The sequence below is a fragment of the Delphinapterus leucas genome, chromosome 10 (assembly GCF_059928025.1).
Source record: "Delphinapterus leucas isolate spDelLeu-1000000601 "Yukka" chromosome 10, BTC_Dleu_Yukka2, whole genome shotgun sequence".
Taxonomy (NCBI): Eukaryota; Metazoa; Chordata; class Mammalia; order Artiodactyla; family Monodontidae; genus Delphinapterus; species Delphinapterus leucas.
The window spans coordinates 31162806-31177574 of record NC_143138.1 but is presented as its reverse complement, the minus strand read 5'-3'; the positions used below and the strand labels follow the sequence as shown (position 1 = coordinate 31177574).

General features: G+C 35.6%; 1 protein-coding gene across 7 annotated transcripts in view; it reads right to left on the bottom strand.

Moving 5' to 3' along the window:
- Nucleotides 1–14769, bottom strand: part of SUPT3H (SPT3 homolog, SAGA and STAGA complex component) — a 452287-nt gene that overhangs the window by 118539 nt on the left and 318979 nt on the right. For all 7 annotated transcript variants that reach the window (XR_016394600.1, XR_016394601.1, XR_016394602.1 and 4 more), the window contains 4 exons: nucleotides 13201–13276; nucleotides 7793–7905; nucleotides 6554–6661; nucleotides 2946–3113 (listed from right to left, as the gene is read on the bottom strand). Coding sequence is in view for 4 of the 7 variants with exons in the window: in XM_089918658.1 (XP_089774784.1) it covers nucleotides 2946–3113; nucleotides 6554–6661; nucleotides 7793–7905; nucleotides 13201–13276 (465 nt within the window). In the remaining 3 variants the exon portion in view is untranslated. The remainder of the gene's footprint in view (nucleotides 1–2945; nucleotides 3114–6553; nucleotides 6662–7792; nucleotides 7906–13200; nucleotides 13277–14769) is intronic.

Sequence of the window (14769 nt, the reverse complement as noted above, 5' to 3'; positions counted from 1 at the left end):
TAAGGGTCTCTACTGTAGTCCTTAGCATAACCACCAAAAAATGATGCAGAGATATCACTAAGAAATCAGTAGATACATTAAAATGGATTTCTAAAGGAGTGTATAATTAAACCCAAAAGAAGATAGGAAAGAAAAACAGAAAAAAAAAATAGAGAAAACAAGTAGCAAAATAGCTGACCTAAATCCGAACCATGTCAATACACACATTAAGCATCACAGATTTAAAGACTAAAATTAAAAGATACAGAAAGAAAGGAAAAAGAAGAGCCAACAATTTTTTGTTTACAAGAGATGTACTTTACATATTAAAGATACAGCTTTACTGAAAGGAAATGGAGAGAAAAACATGTATCATTTAAATAGCATAAGAAGGCTGGAATAGCTATATTAATCAGATAAAACAGTTCAAGATGGATAGTATTGCCAGTGATGAAAAGAGAGATTTCATAAAGACAAGTAAATGGAGAGATATGCCATGTTCATGGATTATAAGACCTGGTATTGTGAAGACATTTATATCCTCAAATTGATGTAAGATTTCAATCCAATCCCATTCAAAATCCCACTAGGCTTTTCCTTTTTCTTTCTCTCTTTCTATATCTCCCTCTCTTTCTTTTTCTGGGTGGAAACTAAATTTTAATTCTAAAATTTACATAGAAATGCAAGGATACAACATATCCATATTAAACCTGAAAAATAAAGTTTGAGGACCTACACTACCTGACTCTGAGACCTCCTATAAGTTACAGTAATCAAGGCAGATGACAATGACAAAAGAACTGACAAGTCAATAAAACAAAATTGAAATCCTAGAAATAAATCGACACAGATATACAGTCATTTGAATTTCAACAAAGCCACCAAAGCAATCCAATGGGAGAAAAGAGTCTTCAACAAATGGTTCTGCAATAACTAGATATATGTAAAAAAGCGAACATGGCCTCAACTCATAAAAGACACAAAACTTAATCTGACTCGGTTAATGGAACTTAACATAAAAGGTAAAGCTAAAAAGCTTCCAGAAGAAAACACAGGAGAACATCATCATGAATTGGGAGTAGCCAAAGCTTTCTTAGACAGAACACAGAAAACAATAAACAAAAGAAAAAGTTGGATAAATTAGACTTCATTAGAAGTTCAAAACTTCTGCTCAACAAAATACACCATTAAGACAATGAACAGGTGAACTACAAACAGAGAGAAAATATGTGAAAAACATATATTTGACATAGGATTGTTATACAGAATATATAAAGAACTCCTGCAAATTGTAACAAGAGACAACCCTACCTCAAAAATGTTGTGTAAAATATTTGAAGAGACTCCTCTTTGAGGAAGATATATGAATGGCCAATTGGCACATGAAAAAATGCTCAGCATTATCAGTCACCAGGAAAATACAAACTCAAACTATAGTGAATTATTATTAGATATCCATCAGAATGGTTAAAAGTAAAAACAATGACAACACCAAATGTTGATGAGCATGTGGAGCAACTGAAATTCTCATATATTGCTAAGAAAGTATAAAACGATACAACCATTTGGGAAAAAAATTCTTGCAGTTTCTTTAAAAACTGAACACGTAGCTACTCTATGACCTGGTAATTTCATTCCTAGCTATCTACCTAAGAGAAATGAAAGCATTTGTCCATAAAGACTTGTACAATAATGCTCATAAAAGGTTTATTCATAATACCTCAAAAACTGGAAATAGCCTAGGTGTCCACCAAAAATGAGAATGAGTAAACAGATATATACAAGCAACTTACTCATCAATAAAAAAGAATAAATTATACTTATACTGAAAAACATAAACTTCAAAAATGTCCTGAAAGAAATTTCACACAAAAGAGTATACATACTATATCCTCTTTATATGAGGTTCTAGAATGGAAAAAACTAATGTATGATGAAAAAAAACAGAACAGTGTTTGCCTTTCTGAGGATGGTGACAGGATTGTCTGGAGGAGGTATGAAGGAACTTTCTGAACTGATGGTAATGTTTTTTATCTTGAGAGGGGATTAGAAAACAACAAATTTATACATTTGTCAAAATTCATCAAATGGTATACTTAAGAACTGAGTGGTATACTGAATATAAATGTTACCTTTAAAAAAAAGGAACCATAAACAAATTATACATAATGAAGTGTTTAGGAATGAAAAGTAAGCTGATGTATGCAGCTTACTTTTCAATGTATTAAAAAAAATGAACAGATGGATGGATTAAAGAACTGGATGCATATATATAGTAAATGCAAATATAGTAAATATATAGTTAATATATTAAATATAGTAAAATGTTAACTGTAGGCTTCCCTGGTGGCACAGGGATTAAGAATCCGCCTGCCAATGCAGGGGACATGGGTTTGAGCCATGGTCCGGGAAGATCCCACATGCCACGGAGCAACTAAGCCCGTGCGCCACAACTACTGGGCCTGTACTCTAGAGCCTGTGAGCCACAACTACTGGGCCCATGTGCCACAACTACTGAAGCCTGCGCACCTAGAGCCCGTGCTCCGCAATAAGAAGCCCGCGCACCGCAACAAAGAGTAGCCCCCCACTTGCTGCAACTAGAGGAAGCCTGAGTGCAGCAGCGAAGACCCAACACAGCCAAAAGTAAATAAAAAAACAAACTAAACAAAATAAAAAAAACACATTGAGATACCACTACTCAAAAAAAAATACCTTAAAAAAATGTTAATTGTAGAATCTAGATGGCAGATATATGGTATTCGCTCTACAATTCTTTTAACTATTTTGTGTTTGAAAATTTTTATATTAGAAAAACTCAGTTATCTTGCTGTAAACTGGCTGCTTCTAAAAATCAGGTTTATGAGAAAAATAGAACACATTTTCCATACTCAACAAGACCTCTCCATTCTGCACCAAAAAAGAAAAAAGAAAGGAAAAAAAAAAGAAAAAGAAAAAATATCACTGACCTTTTTTCTCTTCCTTTGTTTGGTTTTAGCTGAGTCTTGTCCAGCACTCCCATTCCCTAGGGATCCTGATGTGGTTCTCCCTGAGAGCTGTGATCCAGATGATGGAGCGCTCGGTGTAGGAGGAGGTGTGTTCTCAGGAGAGTCTGGGTAGGACCTTAGGCAAGACCCCTGTCCAAAGAGATGTGGCTTTGAAATCAAGCAACCAGAACTTCTACTAACATTTGAGTTTGTTTAACATCTCATGAATTCAGTAATATTTGAAAGTTATAAAAACACAGTTTATTATTATCCAGTCCACAGAAATGATGCCACCATCTTACCCCTAAGGGTCTAAATATATTAATTTTTAACCTGTCTGATCATTTAGATAAAAATCAGGATTCCTCAGATACAGCTTCCAAAATTTCTGCTGATTTTGTCAAATAGAGATATTTTTACTGAGAAGTTTTGTCAGTGTTTCAAACTTACTCAAAAGGAAGTTCTAAACTTTCCCCCCAAACAGGATGCCTTGCAGATATCCTTTGTAACATGGTGACCAGCCTTCGCCTAGTAACTCAAACTCAGTGCTTTAGGGTCACTGTAGATAGATCTCTAGCTCCTCCGACACCTAGTTCCTTCCTTCGTTCCGAATATGCCTCCTATCTATCTGCTTTCTTTGTTTATGACTGCAAGTCTGTTCTCTCTTCCATGTGAAGCACTTCAAATATTGAAGACAGCCTCTTCTCTTCTATAGGTCAAACACCTCAAGTTCCTTTCACCACTTATTATGAGACATGCTTTCAGGTTCCTCCTCCCACCCATTACTCTCCTTTAGACATCCTTCACTTTGTCAATATCCATCCTATAGGATGGTGCCTAAACATTGGAAGAAAACAAAAAACATTTTCTTTTCAGTAACATCACAATATTGGCTCCTAAGAAATGTATAGGCAAATAAAAGTTTCTAAGTCTTTTTCATGTATGGTATTGTTAATTCTACATTATCCTCATACTATCTACTGGCCTACAATTCTCGGTAATGTATTTTAAAAATTATGTTAGGCTTGGTAAAATGTTTTGCTGAAATTCAGATATTGTTTTCAATAGTATTTCTTTGATCTTCTTGCCTAGAAACATCAAACAAGAAGGAATAAACCTAATGTGGCATGAGTTGTTCTTAGAAAAAACAAGGTAACTCCTAGAGATCATTGCTTCCAGTATATGAACCATATATTAGAAAACAAAATCTAGAAAATTAACTCAAATTAAAATTAACCTTGATAATCTGAGAAACCCAAGCTTAACTAGCTCAGTTCCTTATATAGTTAGTATTCAAGAACGATAATTATTAAAATAGAATACACTGTGTGAACTCCATGCCTTGAGTTTCCAATTCCAAGCTACTGTACATAGCACCTCCAGCTGGATCTTCTTAAAATACCCTTTTGAATTCATCAACCTTTAGCCAAGAAACTTTCAATTCTTCCTTAATAACTCTAAGCGTCTAAGGCCTTTATTTTCTAATCTAACTCCCCACTACCCCTTCTCAATGAATTCTTGGCTTGAATATTTTAATCACAGTTTTCCCCCAGTACAATTACACTTATGCTGCCTCTGAGGTCTAGAGTATTTTCCCCACTTTTACCATCTCACAGAAGTCTTATTTTTCCTTCAACACCCAACTTCCTCTCTGAAGTCTTCTTTCATGGTAATTAGGGAGTTGTTTTTAATCTCTGAAATTTCTGTCTATGCCACTCATTTGGAAATTAGTACATACAATCTTGAATTGTTTGTTTGCTCGTTAATTTACTTCCTTGGTTGTTTTACAGAATGTTCTATCTCCCTAAATACAGATATTAGTCTCAGAGCCCCCATTTGTACCTAATTTGGTAAAGTCCTTAAAGCAGGCCCTTGATACTGGTTGCTGATTTGCAATGTTGATGCGTAAGATTCCTGCTCTAGAGTGGCCATTCTTTTTGTGTCCTGTCAGGTAATAAAGGGCAGAAAGACTTCCAGTCTCTCCGAATGTTCATTCTGACCACCAGTCACGTTGAAGGAGGGGTGTCTGGCAAGTCAGGGAAAAGCTTGAGGCTTGTACTAACATATTTAGCCAGGATACTTCCTGACACTCATGCTCCCACCTCCCAGAGAGCCCAGGAAATTCAGCACACATAAGCCATCTTTCTTAACGGCTGGGTAGCTGGGAATAGCAGCTGTGGTTGCTGAGCAGTTGCCCAGGGCAGCTTGGCCACCCTGGAGAACCGAGAAAGTGGGAGGGACATAAAGAGTTTTTCTAGCCGCGTAAGCAATCCCTTGAATGTTAAGGGAAAACTAGGCTTGTTATGTTCACTGTAAATTTCTTCAATTAGAAATGTTACAACGAATTTGTCTGATGTTAATGAAAAGCATACTTATACACATATTCATAAAGTGAACATGTATCAAAGACAGTTTAAAGGGTGTTCTTTGACATCATAATTTGGGTTTGTAACATAAAGAAAACAAATAGTGTTTAATCAACTGGGTAAGCTTTAGGGACTTTTAAAGTATATTCGCTGATAATAAGGTATGACCTTTTCCAAGACAAAAATGGATTTTTAATGAGCATAAACATTTTAGTTCCTACTTAAGTTCTAAGCCAATCTGGTTCTACAAGGGGCATAAAAAGATGTCAAACTTTTGGCATGTAATAAGATATAGGCATATATCTTTATATATTTTATATGTATCCTAGAGCAGAGATATACCTAAATTTGGAGTTTACTGGGTTCACAGATCCCTTATATCTGCAGAATGGTTTCAGAAGGTCTCTCAACACCCTGAAATTGTGTACAAAATTTGCAAATGTCTTTATGGAGAAAGGATTTACAGTTTTCTTCAGATTCTTTGAATGGCTTAGCCATTTTCAGGTTATATGTTTCACCCAACTTGATCCAAAGTTCACTTCACAATTATACATGCAGATGTTAACCTAACCTCCTTGCTGCCTTCTCTATGGTTATTAGGTTGAATTATATGAAACTGATGTTTATGTTAGTAAAAAAAAAAGTCAAATTATTGGCAAATTCATTAAATAGATATTACATTTCTGGTTTTTAGGCACATGCTGCTTAAAGAGAATATTTTTTATGCCCCAAATGATACACAGTTATTACACAAAGTCTTAAAGTTGGCAAGATGACTTTATAGTCCCCACAGGTGGGGATCCCAGCAACATAAATGGAATCAGAAAGGATGTGATTATCATATGATAGGGCCAATTGAAACACAAGGATAAATGGAGCCATGCTTCTTTAAATCATGTTTAGAGATAAATCAATAACTGGAAAGTAAAACTATCAATAAATGCCAGGAATTATTATTACACAAATAATAATAATTCTCTCATCTTTGAAGCAAAAAGAAATAACTTTTCTCAATGTCATTCAATTACCTAAACCAGGTGTTTTAGGGCCAGATTGTTAGGGCCTGGTACATAGTATGTATTTGTTTGAATGCTGAATGTATTAAGATTCTTTGACTGAAGGCTATATATTCCTACACAATCTTTTTCTTAGAACTACATGTAAATACCAGACGTGAGAAGAAAATCCACAGATGGGTCAAAGACAGATTTTTTTAATACTTACCTCAGCAGAGCTGTGATACTGAATGAAGGTGGCAGAAATGGCATGGCTGAAGGGGTCTCCTGCCTTGGTTACCATGTCCTGCCTCACAAGAAGAGCCAGATCCACTAACTAGAAGATCAGAGCAATGAAACTAAAGTCACACAAATGGAAATAATCATCAGTGTCACTGAAATGGCAAAGCTAAAAGCAATATATCCCAAACGTTATTGATAATACTGTCTGCCTAAAAATCTGTATTGTGGACATGAACATATGCTTTCATTGGCTGGTAAATGGACCTACCCATGAACATAAATGATATATTCTGACCTCCTAGTGGAGTGGTTCTCTAAGTTTGTAATCACTAGGGAAACATTTTATTTAATTTTTAAAATTAATTAATTAATTTATTTTTGGCTTAGTCAGGTCTTAGTTGCAGCCCGCGGGATCTTTCACTGCGGCGGGGGCTTCTCTCTAGTTGTGGTGCATGGGTTCCAGAGTGCACAGGCTCAGTAGTTGCGGCATGCAGGCTCTCTAGTTGTGGTGCCAGGGCTCTCTAGTTGTGGTGCGTGGGCTCCAGAGTACATGGGCTCTGTAGTTGTGGCACAGGTGTTTAGTTGCCCCGTGGCATGTGGGATCTTAGTTCCCCAACCAGGGATCGAACCTGTGTCCCCTGCACTGGAAGGCAGATTCTAAACCACTGGACCACCAGGGAAAACCTGGGAAACATTTTAAAATACATATTTCTGGGTTCCAAGCTCCAAGATTCTAATCCAGTAGGTCTGCTCTGGGGTGTAGCTGAGAAATTTACATTTTAAACAAGAACCAAGGAGATGCTGATGCTTGTAGTCTAAGAGCCATGCTCTGAGAAACTAGAGGGCAGTGATTCCAGACTCAGATTTTGGTAAGCGCTCCGTAGATTGTACATTTCTAGAAAGCTGTTTTTCAAAGCTCAAAAATAATCTCTAAACAAGAGAGATGTGTACTTAGAATTCAGTGTTGAGGAAAAGTATGCAAGTATTCCATTTCTGGTTTGGCTAAAGTTGCAAGAAACAGTCACTTTTAGCCTAACACCCACCGGGGCTGAGGATGTAAAGAAACATAACTGAACTAAATTTTAGAAAATGATGAGATTATCATAGGAGAGAACTCATGGCTGTTCTCATTCCTGGTAGAGCAGCAGGTGGAAGAATTGATGATGGACAGGGATAGGGAGAAAGGAGCTATATATGGACTGATACGACAGATTAGAATTCTTACCTGTGCCACAGTTTCGTACGCTAAATATGCTAAAATTTCCATAGCGACAACGTTGGGCTTTATCTCCAAACTGCTGCAGTCCAACCAGTCTCGAAATTTGGAGGCTTTTTTGGCTAGCCATTAAAAAAAAAAGTATAGAAAATTTAGCTTTGGAAGTGTTTTAATACTGCATATTACTATCACAGAATGAAAAACATTTCTATTGAAAATTGCATAGGAAAAACAATGCATATAATATGCAACGTTTTTGAACTTATATTCTAGCCCCCCAAAATCCCTTATACATTTGCGTCTTTAGTATCTCTGCTACATAACACTGTATACTAAACCACTTAATGTTTAGCACTTCTTACAATGTGTCAGAATAAGTTATCATTGGCCATAGCTTATGTTCTAACAGTAGTCAGAGAATTACTTGCTTGACGTAACTTTAATTTATTCTTGTGGAAAGAAAATCCTGCAAGAAAGAACCTGTGATAAAAAAGGAACATATAGAAATTGTATTTTTAATACCTTTCAAAATGTATCTATTACTTGAAGAGGCTCAAAGTTGTGAATTTAGACTTAAATAGAATAAACTGATATCTGGCCTGATCTAAATCTGTGGTTACATTTTCCTGATTGCAAAGATGTCCAAATTCTTAAGCCTGACTCTCACAACCACCCAGACTGATTCCAACCTGCCTTTATATTATTCCCTATTAAAATGTCACCGGCCTTGAGTATAATCCTCTGTGTTCACCCCTGCATGGGGTTCTCTATCACTCTGTTTCACTCATATGAATCCTGCCCATACAAGCCAAAGGTATACATCCTCAACTCTAGTCATTTACTGAACACTTATATCATCAGAGATCCTTTTGTGTCTGCTTATAATTTCTCAAGCCACATTACAAGTTTTTTGTGGATCAACACCATGTGTCACGTCTCTCTGCATACCTAACAGTACCAAGCACATATGGAACCTTCTGGTAAATATCTCTAAACCACCACAGTGCTAAGCAGAATCTAACTTGACATAGGTCCTTCGTTAGATATTACTAATTTAACTAGTGACCCAGAGGGAAAAGATTGATGGTAAAGATTTTATCATATCTATAACATAATCATCTTTTTAAAAATCCAATGATTATTCTTTTGATTAATCTGGTCCCACAGGTCTATAAAACACTTAACAGTAACTCCAAGCATGATGTTTTGATCCTTATAGATAAAGTCTTCATGGATTCCACATACAGAAGAGTTTTCTGTGAAATAAATCACAGGAGACATTAAGTCCTGCTATCGAAGCACATATCCAAAGCTGTCAGCTGTGGCAGAATTATGATAATCCCGCTTAAAGCTATCTCCCTAAAGTAACCAATCTTCCCAGTGCTCTCTGACATGCAACATTCCATCTAACTGGTAAGCTGCAATAGCTCACAAACACTTGGTTAACATCTGTGGGATACTTCTGAAGTTCAAGTCAACAGCAGCAATTTGGCAAGATCAGTAAAACGTACCCTGTTCACTTCTCCCTTTGCAGACAGCAACGTGGAAACAGGTATTTTGTAACTGTGCTCTAAACACTTTATTTTAAAAGTAAGGGAAAGAAGAGTTCTTGGTATTCTGTCAGATCTGCCTACCTAAGCAACAGAATCGTCAGCTTTCTCACTAGGTCTTACGTACTGAGAATGCAGAGGTGAGGACCATGGGTCCACCATGGTATCCCAGCACCCAGAATAGTGCCTGACATTAGCACACTCACCATAAATATTTCTAGGAGGAAGAAATGAATGAATGCATGAATAAATGAAAGATATTCCTTTAATAAAAGGGTAGGGTCCAAACTTTTCCATACATCAAAAAAGATGCATAAGACCACTTGGGTTACTACTATGCCAGCAGTCTTCTAGGTGAGGGTTCTCTGAGCTAATTCCCTCCCTGTCACGTGGAGGACTGTTTCAGAGATGGACCTTTCCAGGGTGACGCTGGTTCCAAAAAGAAGAGGCACAGATACTCTTAGTTATGATAGTTTGTTTTCACCAGAAGTAAGGGGGCATGAAACTGAATGAGTTCCTTTTCCTTCACCCCTCTTCTCAATATATCAGGAGAAAGGGTAATCCTGGAAATTGATCAACAGTTTAAATAGAATCCTGACCAAAGGTCAAAAATTCCTGGGATTATCCTCTTTCTGACACAACCTGAGTTTTCAGCCTGTGCTGGAAATAAAAGTACTTTACTTAATAATTTCATATGGAAATTTAAGGTTGTCAATTCTCATACACTTTATCTTTCTCATCAGTGATCAATGGCAAAATTCAGGTTCCTCTCAATATTCCATCCTCTCATCCCTGCACACTATTTAATTATTTCTACCACATCCCTTCTTGCCAGCCTTTCCATTCCGGATCCTTCCCGCAAAGCCCTCTGTAATGCTCATTCCACTTCGAAGAAAACCTTCTGCCACTTCTATCTCTTCACAATCACTGTTCTTTGAATAAATCGAAAATAACCTTCCTCAGAGGGCATGGTTTTCCCTGGAAACTTCTATAGTAGGGGTTCCTTCTTTCTTTTCTTTTATACATATTTATTGATCGGCTACTGATTGCCAGCCTGTTCATTTCCCCATATACCCGAGGGTATATCTTCATTCTCTTTCTTTCTCCCACAGGGAAAACATAAAACAAGTAGACATCAGATTTCTAACCAACGACAGAGGCTAAAAGACAATGGAATCATGTTTTAACCAATAACTATTAGTGTACAATTTCCTACTTAACTAAACTATCATTTAAGTATGAGGGCAAAATAAAGCCATTTTTAAGACAAAAATGAGTGCTTTAAGCACTTACGGAGGCTTGGGAAAAACAAAATTAGACTGAGAAGGGAAGTTTAGATACAGGAATACCTAACAGATACTGTGGGTTTGGTTCCAGACCACCACAATAAATCAAATATTGCAATAAAGTGAGTTACACATATTTTTTGGTTTTCCAGTGCATATAAAAGCTATATATACACTATACTGTAGTCTACTAAGTGTAAAATAACATTATGTCTAAAAAAATAGCTTAATTAAAAATAATCCTGTTTGAAAAAAAAAAAATCCTGTTTGAAAAATGGCACCAATAGACTTGCTTGATGCAGGGTTGCCACAAGCCTTCAATTCCTAAAAAAACACACTATCTGTGAAGCACAATAAAGCAAAGAGCAATAAAACGAGGTATGCCTGTAGTTACCATCTTAAAAAATTTTAAGTCAGGGTGTACTTTAGAAAAATTAAGGATAGCAACTAAAATAACAGCAACAGAATATATAATATAGAAACTGGTTGATGAAAAATGGAATGAAGAAAACCCAATCAATCCAAAGAAAAGGAGGAAAACCAAATAAAAGAGCACAGTAAATTGAAAACAAAATAAGACAGCATATATAAACCCAAATGTGTAAGTATTTAAATACATATAAATTAAACTCATCAATTAAAATACAAAGAGACTCTCAGATTAACTAAAAAGAAAATTTAGGTATTTGTTTACAAAATCCACACATAAAACAACAGGTTGAAAGGACTGGAAACAGGTTTATCAAATTATAACTAAATTAAAGCTTTGTGAATTAATATCAGATTTTAAAAGACTTTAAGGGAAATGACTATCTGACTTCCGTAAATGTAAAAACAAAACACTGGTGAACATGATCAGTGTCCTGGTTTTACAACTTACCCTCAGCCTATAAAGTTATAGACATGTTATTTTAAAGTGCACCAGTAGTCTCAACTAGTGAGTGCTATGATCAGATATTTAAAAAGACACAAATGGCTGGATCACAATTCCTATATCTTGGTAATCTATCAGGTAAGGAATACAAAGAGTCTGGTTCTGGAATTGCTGACCCCCTTGGACTGAGCATTCCCAACGACAGTATTGTGGCATATAATAAAACAGATTCTTCCACGAAGGTTTCATGATGAAGCGCTTATGGGTAACAAATAAAGAAATATTTTTAAATGCCCAAATCCCTCTTCTTAAAAGAAAAAAAAAACTAAGCATAAGATACTCTTTATACTACAATTATTTTATACAGAAATGGAATGTATTAATTTTTACTCTACTAAGTTATGAATCAAAAAATTGTTATAAAAATCAGATTTTTAAACAAAAGATGTATTAGGACGCGTCAATGACTACATGTTTTAGTGTGAAATAGCACTTCTGTTCCTTTAAATAAATTAAATTTAAAATATGATTTAAAAAAATAGTTCAATAGCACCAAATGTTACTTTATAAAATGGAGATTTATGCTTATAAAAGACTTGAATGCCATTTTTAAACCTAAAATTTACAATACAAAAACCTCTCATTTGCTGAAATTGCCATGATCTGAAGTGTCATTTACTTAATGCTTCACAGATGTATGATGCCAAATTGTTAGTCAGGCTGCAAAGTATATTTAGTTAGGGAAAAAAAATCTTCCCAAACATGTTTTCCTATATTTTACTGACATTTACATGAGGCAGTACTTGAAATGTGTCATTTATTTGCACTTTATGATCTATAAATGAAGCTCTCATTTTCTTTTTCCAAATCAAATACATTGTTATTGTGACCACATAATAGCTTTTCGTTTAAAGACACCATTGTGTCCATGATCCCCCAGATTAGGGTCATGTGCTACTTTGTCATATTTTTAACTGGACTTTTCATCACACTTACGCTTTGACCATCACCCCGAGAGTCTTAGTCATCACTGAACTGTTGCTGTAAGGATGTTTTGTACACAATCTAGCCCACTATTTATCAAGAGCCTTTATTCTTAGTAAGCTGTGTGCAGGGGTGGGACAGCACTCATTTTGCCATAGGTACAAGAGAGTGGACTAATGAATTTGCTAACGTGGAATGCACGCCACAGCAGGAGCTTACAGACAAAGATGGAAGAGACTGTTTATGTTGATATGTTCTATTGTGGTAATATGAGAATGTACACATGAAGGGAAAGTTTGGTATTTATTACTATTAGGGGCTTTTAAATGTCATGACTGTGCTACTACAGTCCATTATGGGTCAAGTACAATCAGCAATGCTAGGGTAAAAATGACTAAGAAACCAAAAAAGAAATTTAAATGGGAATATTACAAAAATTGGAATTTTTCTGACTAAAAGTAATGTGAATAATTAACGTGGCTCTCTGTGTATTACCAGCACTCTTAAAAACCTCTTAACACTATTAACTGCAAAACAGCAGAGTGGGGTAAAACCTTTTGTAGGCTCCCCTACAATGCAGAGGCTGTTTCCATAATAGTTATAACTATGCATATATGTATTAAACTCACCAATTTCTAAGGAACACAGATGTTGCTGTACTTTAGTGTATCTGTAACACATAATCTCAAAAGTATAATGAAGCAAAGTTAAATGCTTACTTACAGAAACTTAACTGTCGACTTTCACAGAATTCTGCATATTGAGCTGAATCCATAATTCGAGTTTGTCTTTCTGCTCTCTAATAGATAAAAATAAAAAGACACACAATTTTTAAAGCAAGTAGACTTTTATGTTTTCACAGCTAAAACCCAGAACTGAAGTTCCATTTCCTTTTCTTACTCTAGGTGAATAGTTTAGTACCACCATAAATACCGATACATAAAATTATGATAACAGTAGTTTTGAAGCTTGTTTCTCTTGGAAATAAAGTTTTAAAACCATTTTCCAGTCCTCTGTTATTTTTATTACAGTGGAAGAAAAAACTAAAGGACCTCACTTCTTAAGACTGTGCACTTCTAAATTTTCTTTAACTGTACCACACTCTTGAAGAAAAAGAAAACTGTGAGGTGTAACAAATCAAACAGAAAATTTGTTATGAACTCTTATTGCCTATCTGCCTTAAAGCTGGGATTTTTCAATGTTAAAATAGGAGTCAACGAATGGAATCCATATATTTCCCCTCAGTTAGAACATAGAGCCAGAGCTAACAAATCCATATTTTAAATTGCAAAGAAAATAAAGAAAAAGGTAAACACAACACAAATCCTTTAATCTGAGTCCAGGTATGATTCACAGTTTGGTATAGTTTCATTCGTGGGTTTTTGGATTCAGTATAGCAGATGTTTGCTGCTTCATTGTCCCACAAGAGGTAGGATAATTATAATTCACCCATAGTTTGGTGGGAAAGAATATGACCGCTTCCGCTTCCTTGGCAAGGGAAGCATTTTGAAATGAGACAGGCTGGTACTTCTTGGAATGAGTTTCTGGCCAGTAAAGGAAAAAAATTCCCTGAGATTTAAAATTTTTTTCTGCTTTGGAAGGACTTTCAGCAAGTTTTCTTTATCACAGTTGGTGGAATACATAAGTACCACTTCTAACGTCTACGGATCTTTTTGTATTTTTTCAAAACTGAAATTATTCTTTTTCATCTTGTTTGATTTGGGTGACTAGACAATTTAATTCCAATGATCTATCAGTTGAATGAATAATGGCGCACTAGCTGCAGCCCCATAGAGAAAAGGTAGGTGGGGGTGGGAATTAAGGCAAAATTTACTAACTACTGTGGTTCCTTCTCAGACCACTGATTATTTTTTTCCCTTCCTTCTCTCCCCTCCACCTTTTCCTTCCTAACCTCCTCCACACATATTCACAAACACATATATGTGTTGACACAAACTCAGACTTCTCTTGTTTATTTATTCTCTAGGTTCAAGTACCCTTTTTGAACACGTACAAGTAAATATTACTCCCACACACGTACAGGTATATGTATGTGTTGTATGTGTACATGTATCCTGTTGTGTATGTATCTGAAACATCATGTTTCCTTAAGGGTATATTACTGGATAGATTTTTATGTACTCAGAAGTATTTTTTGATATATGAATGCATGATTTAGTTCTGTCCTTTTTAATGTATCTGATACTTGACTCAATAAATGTTTGCTAATGGAAAACAGGAAGTAAGGAAGGGATAATTTATGTGTTTTGAACATGACAAATCAGTTACTAA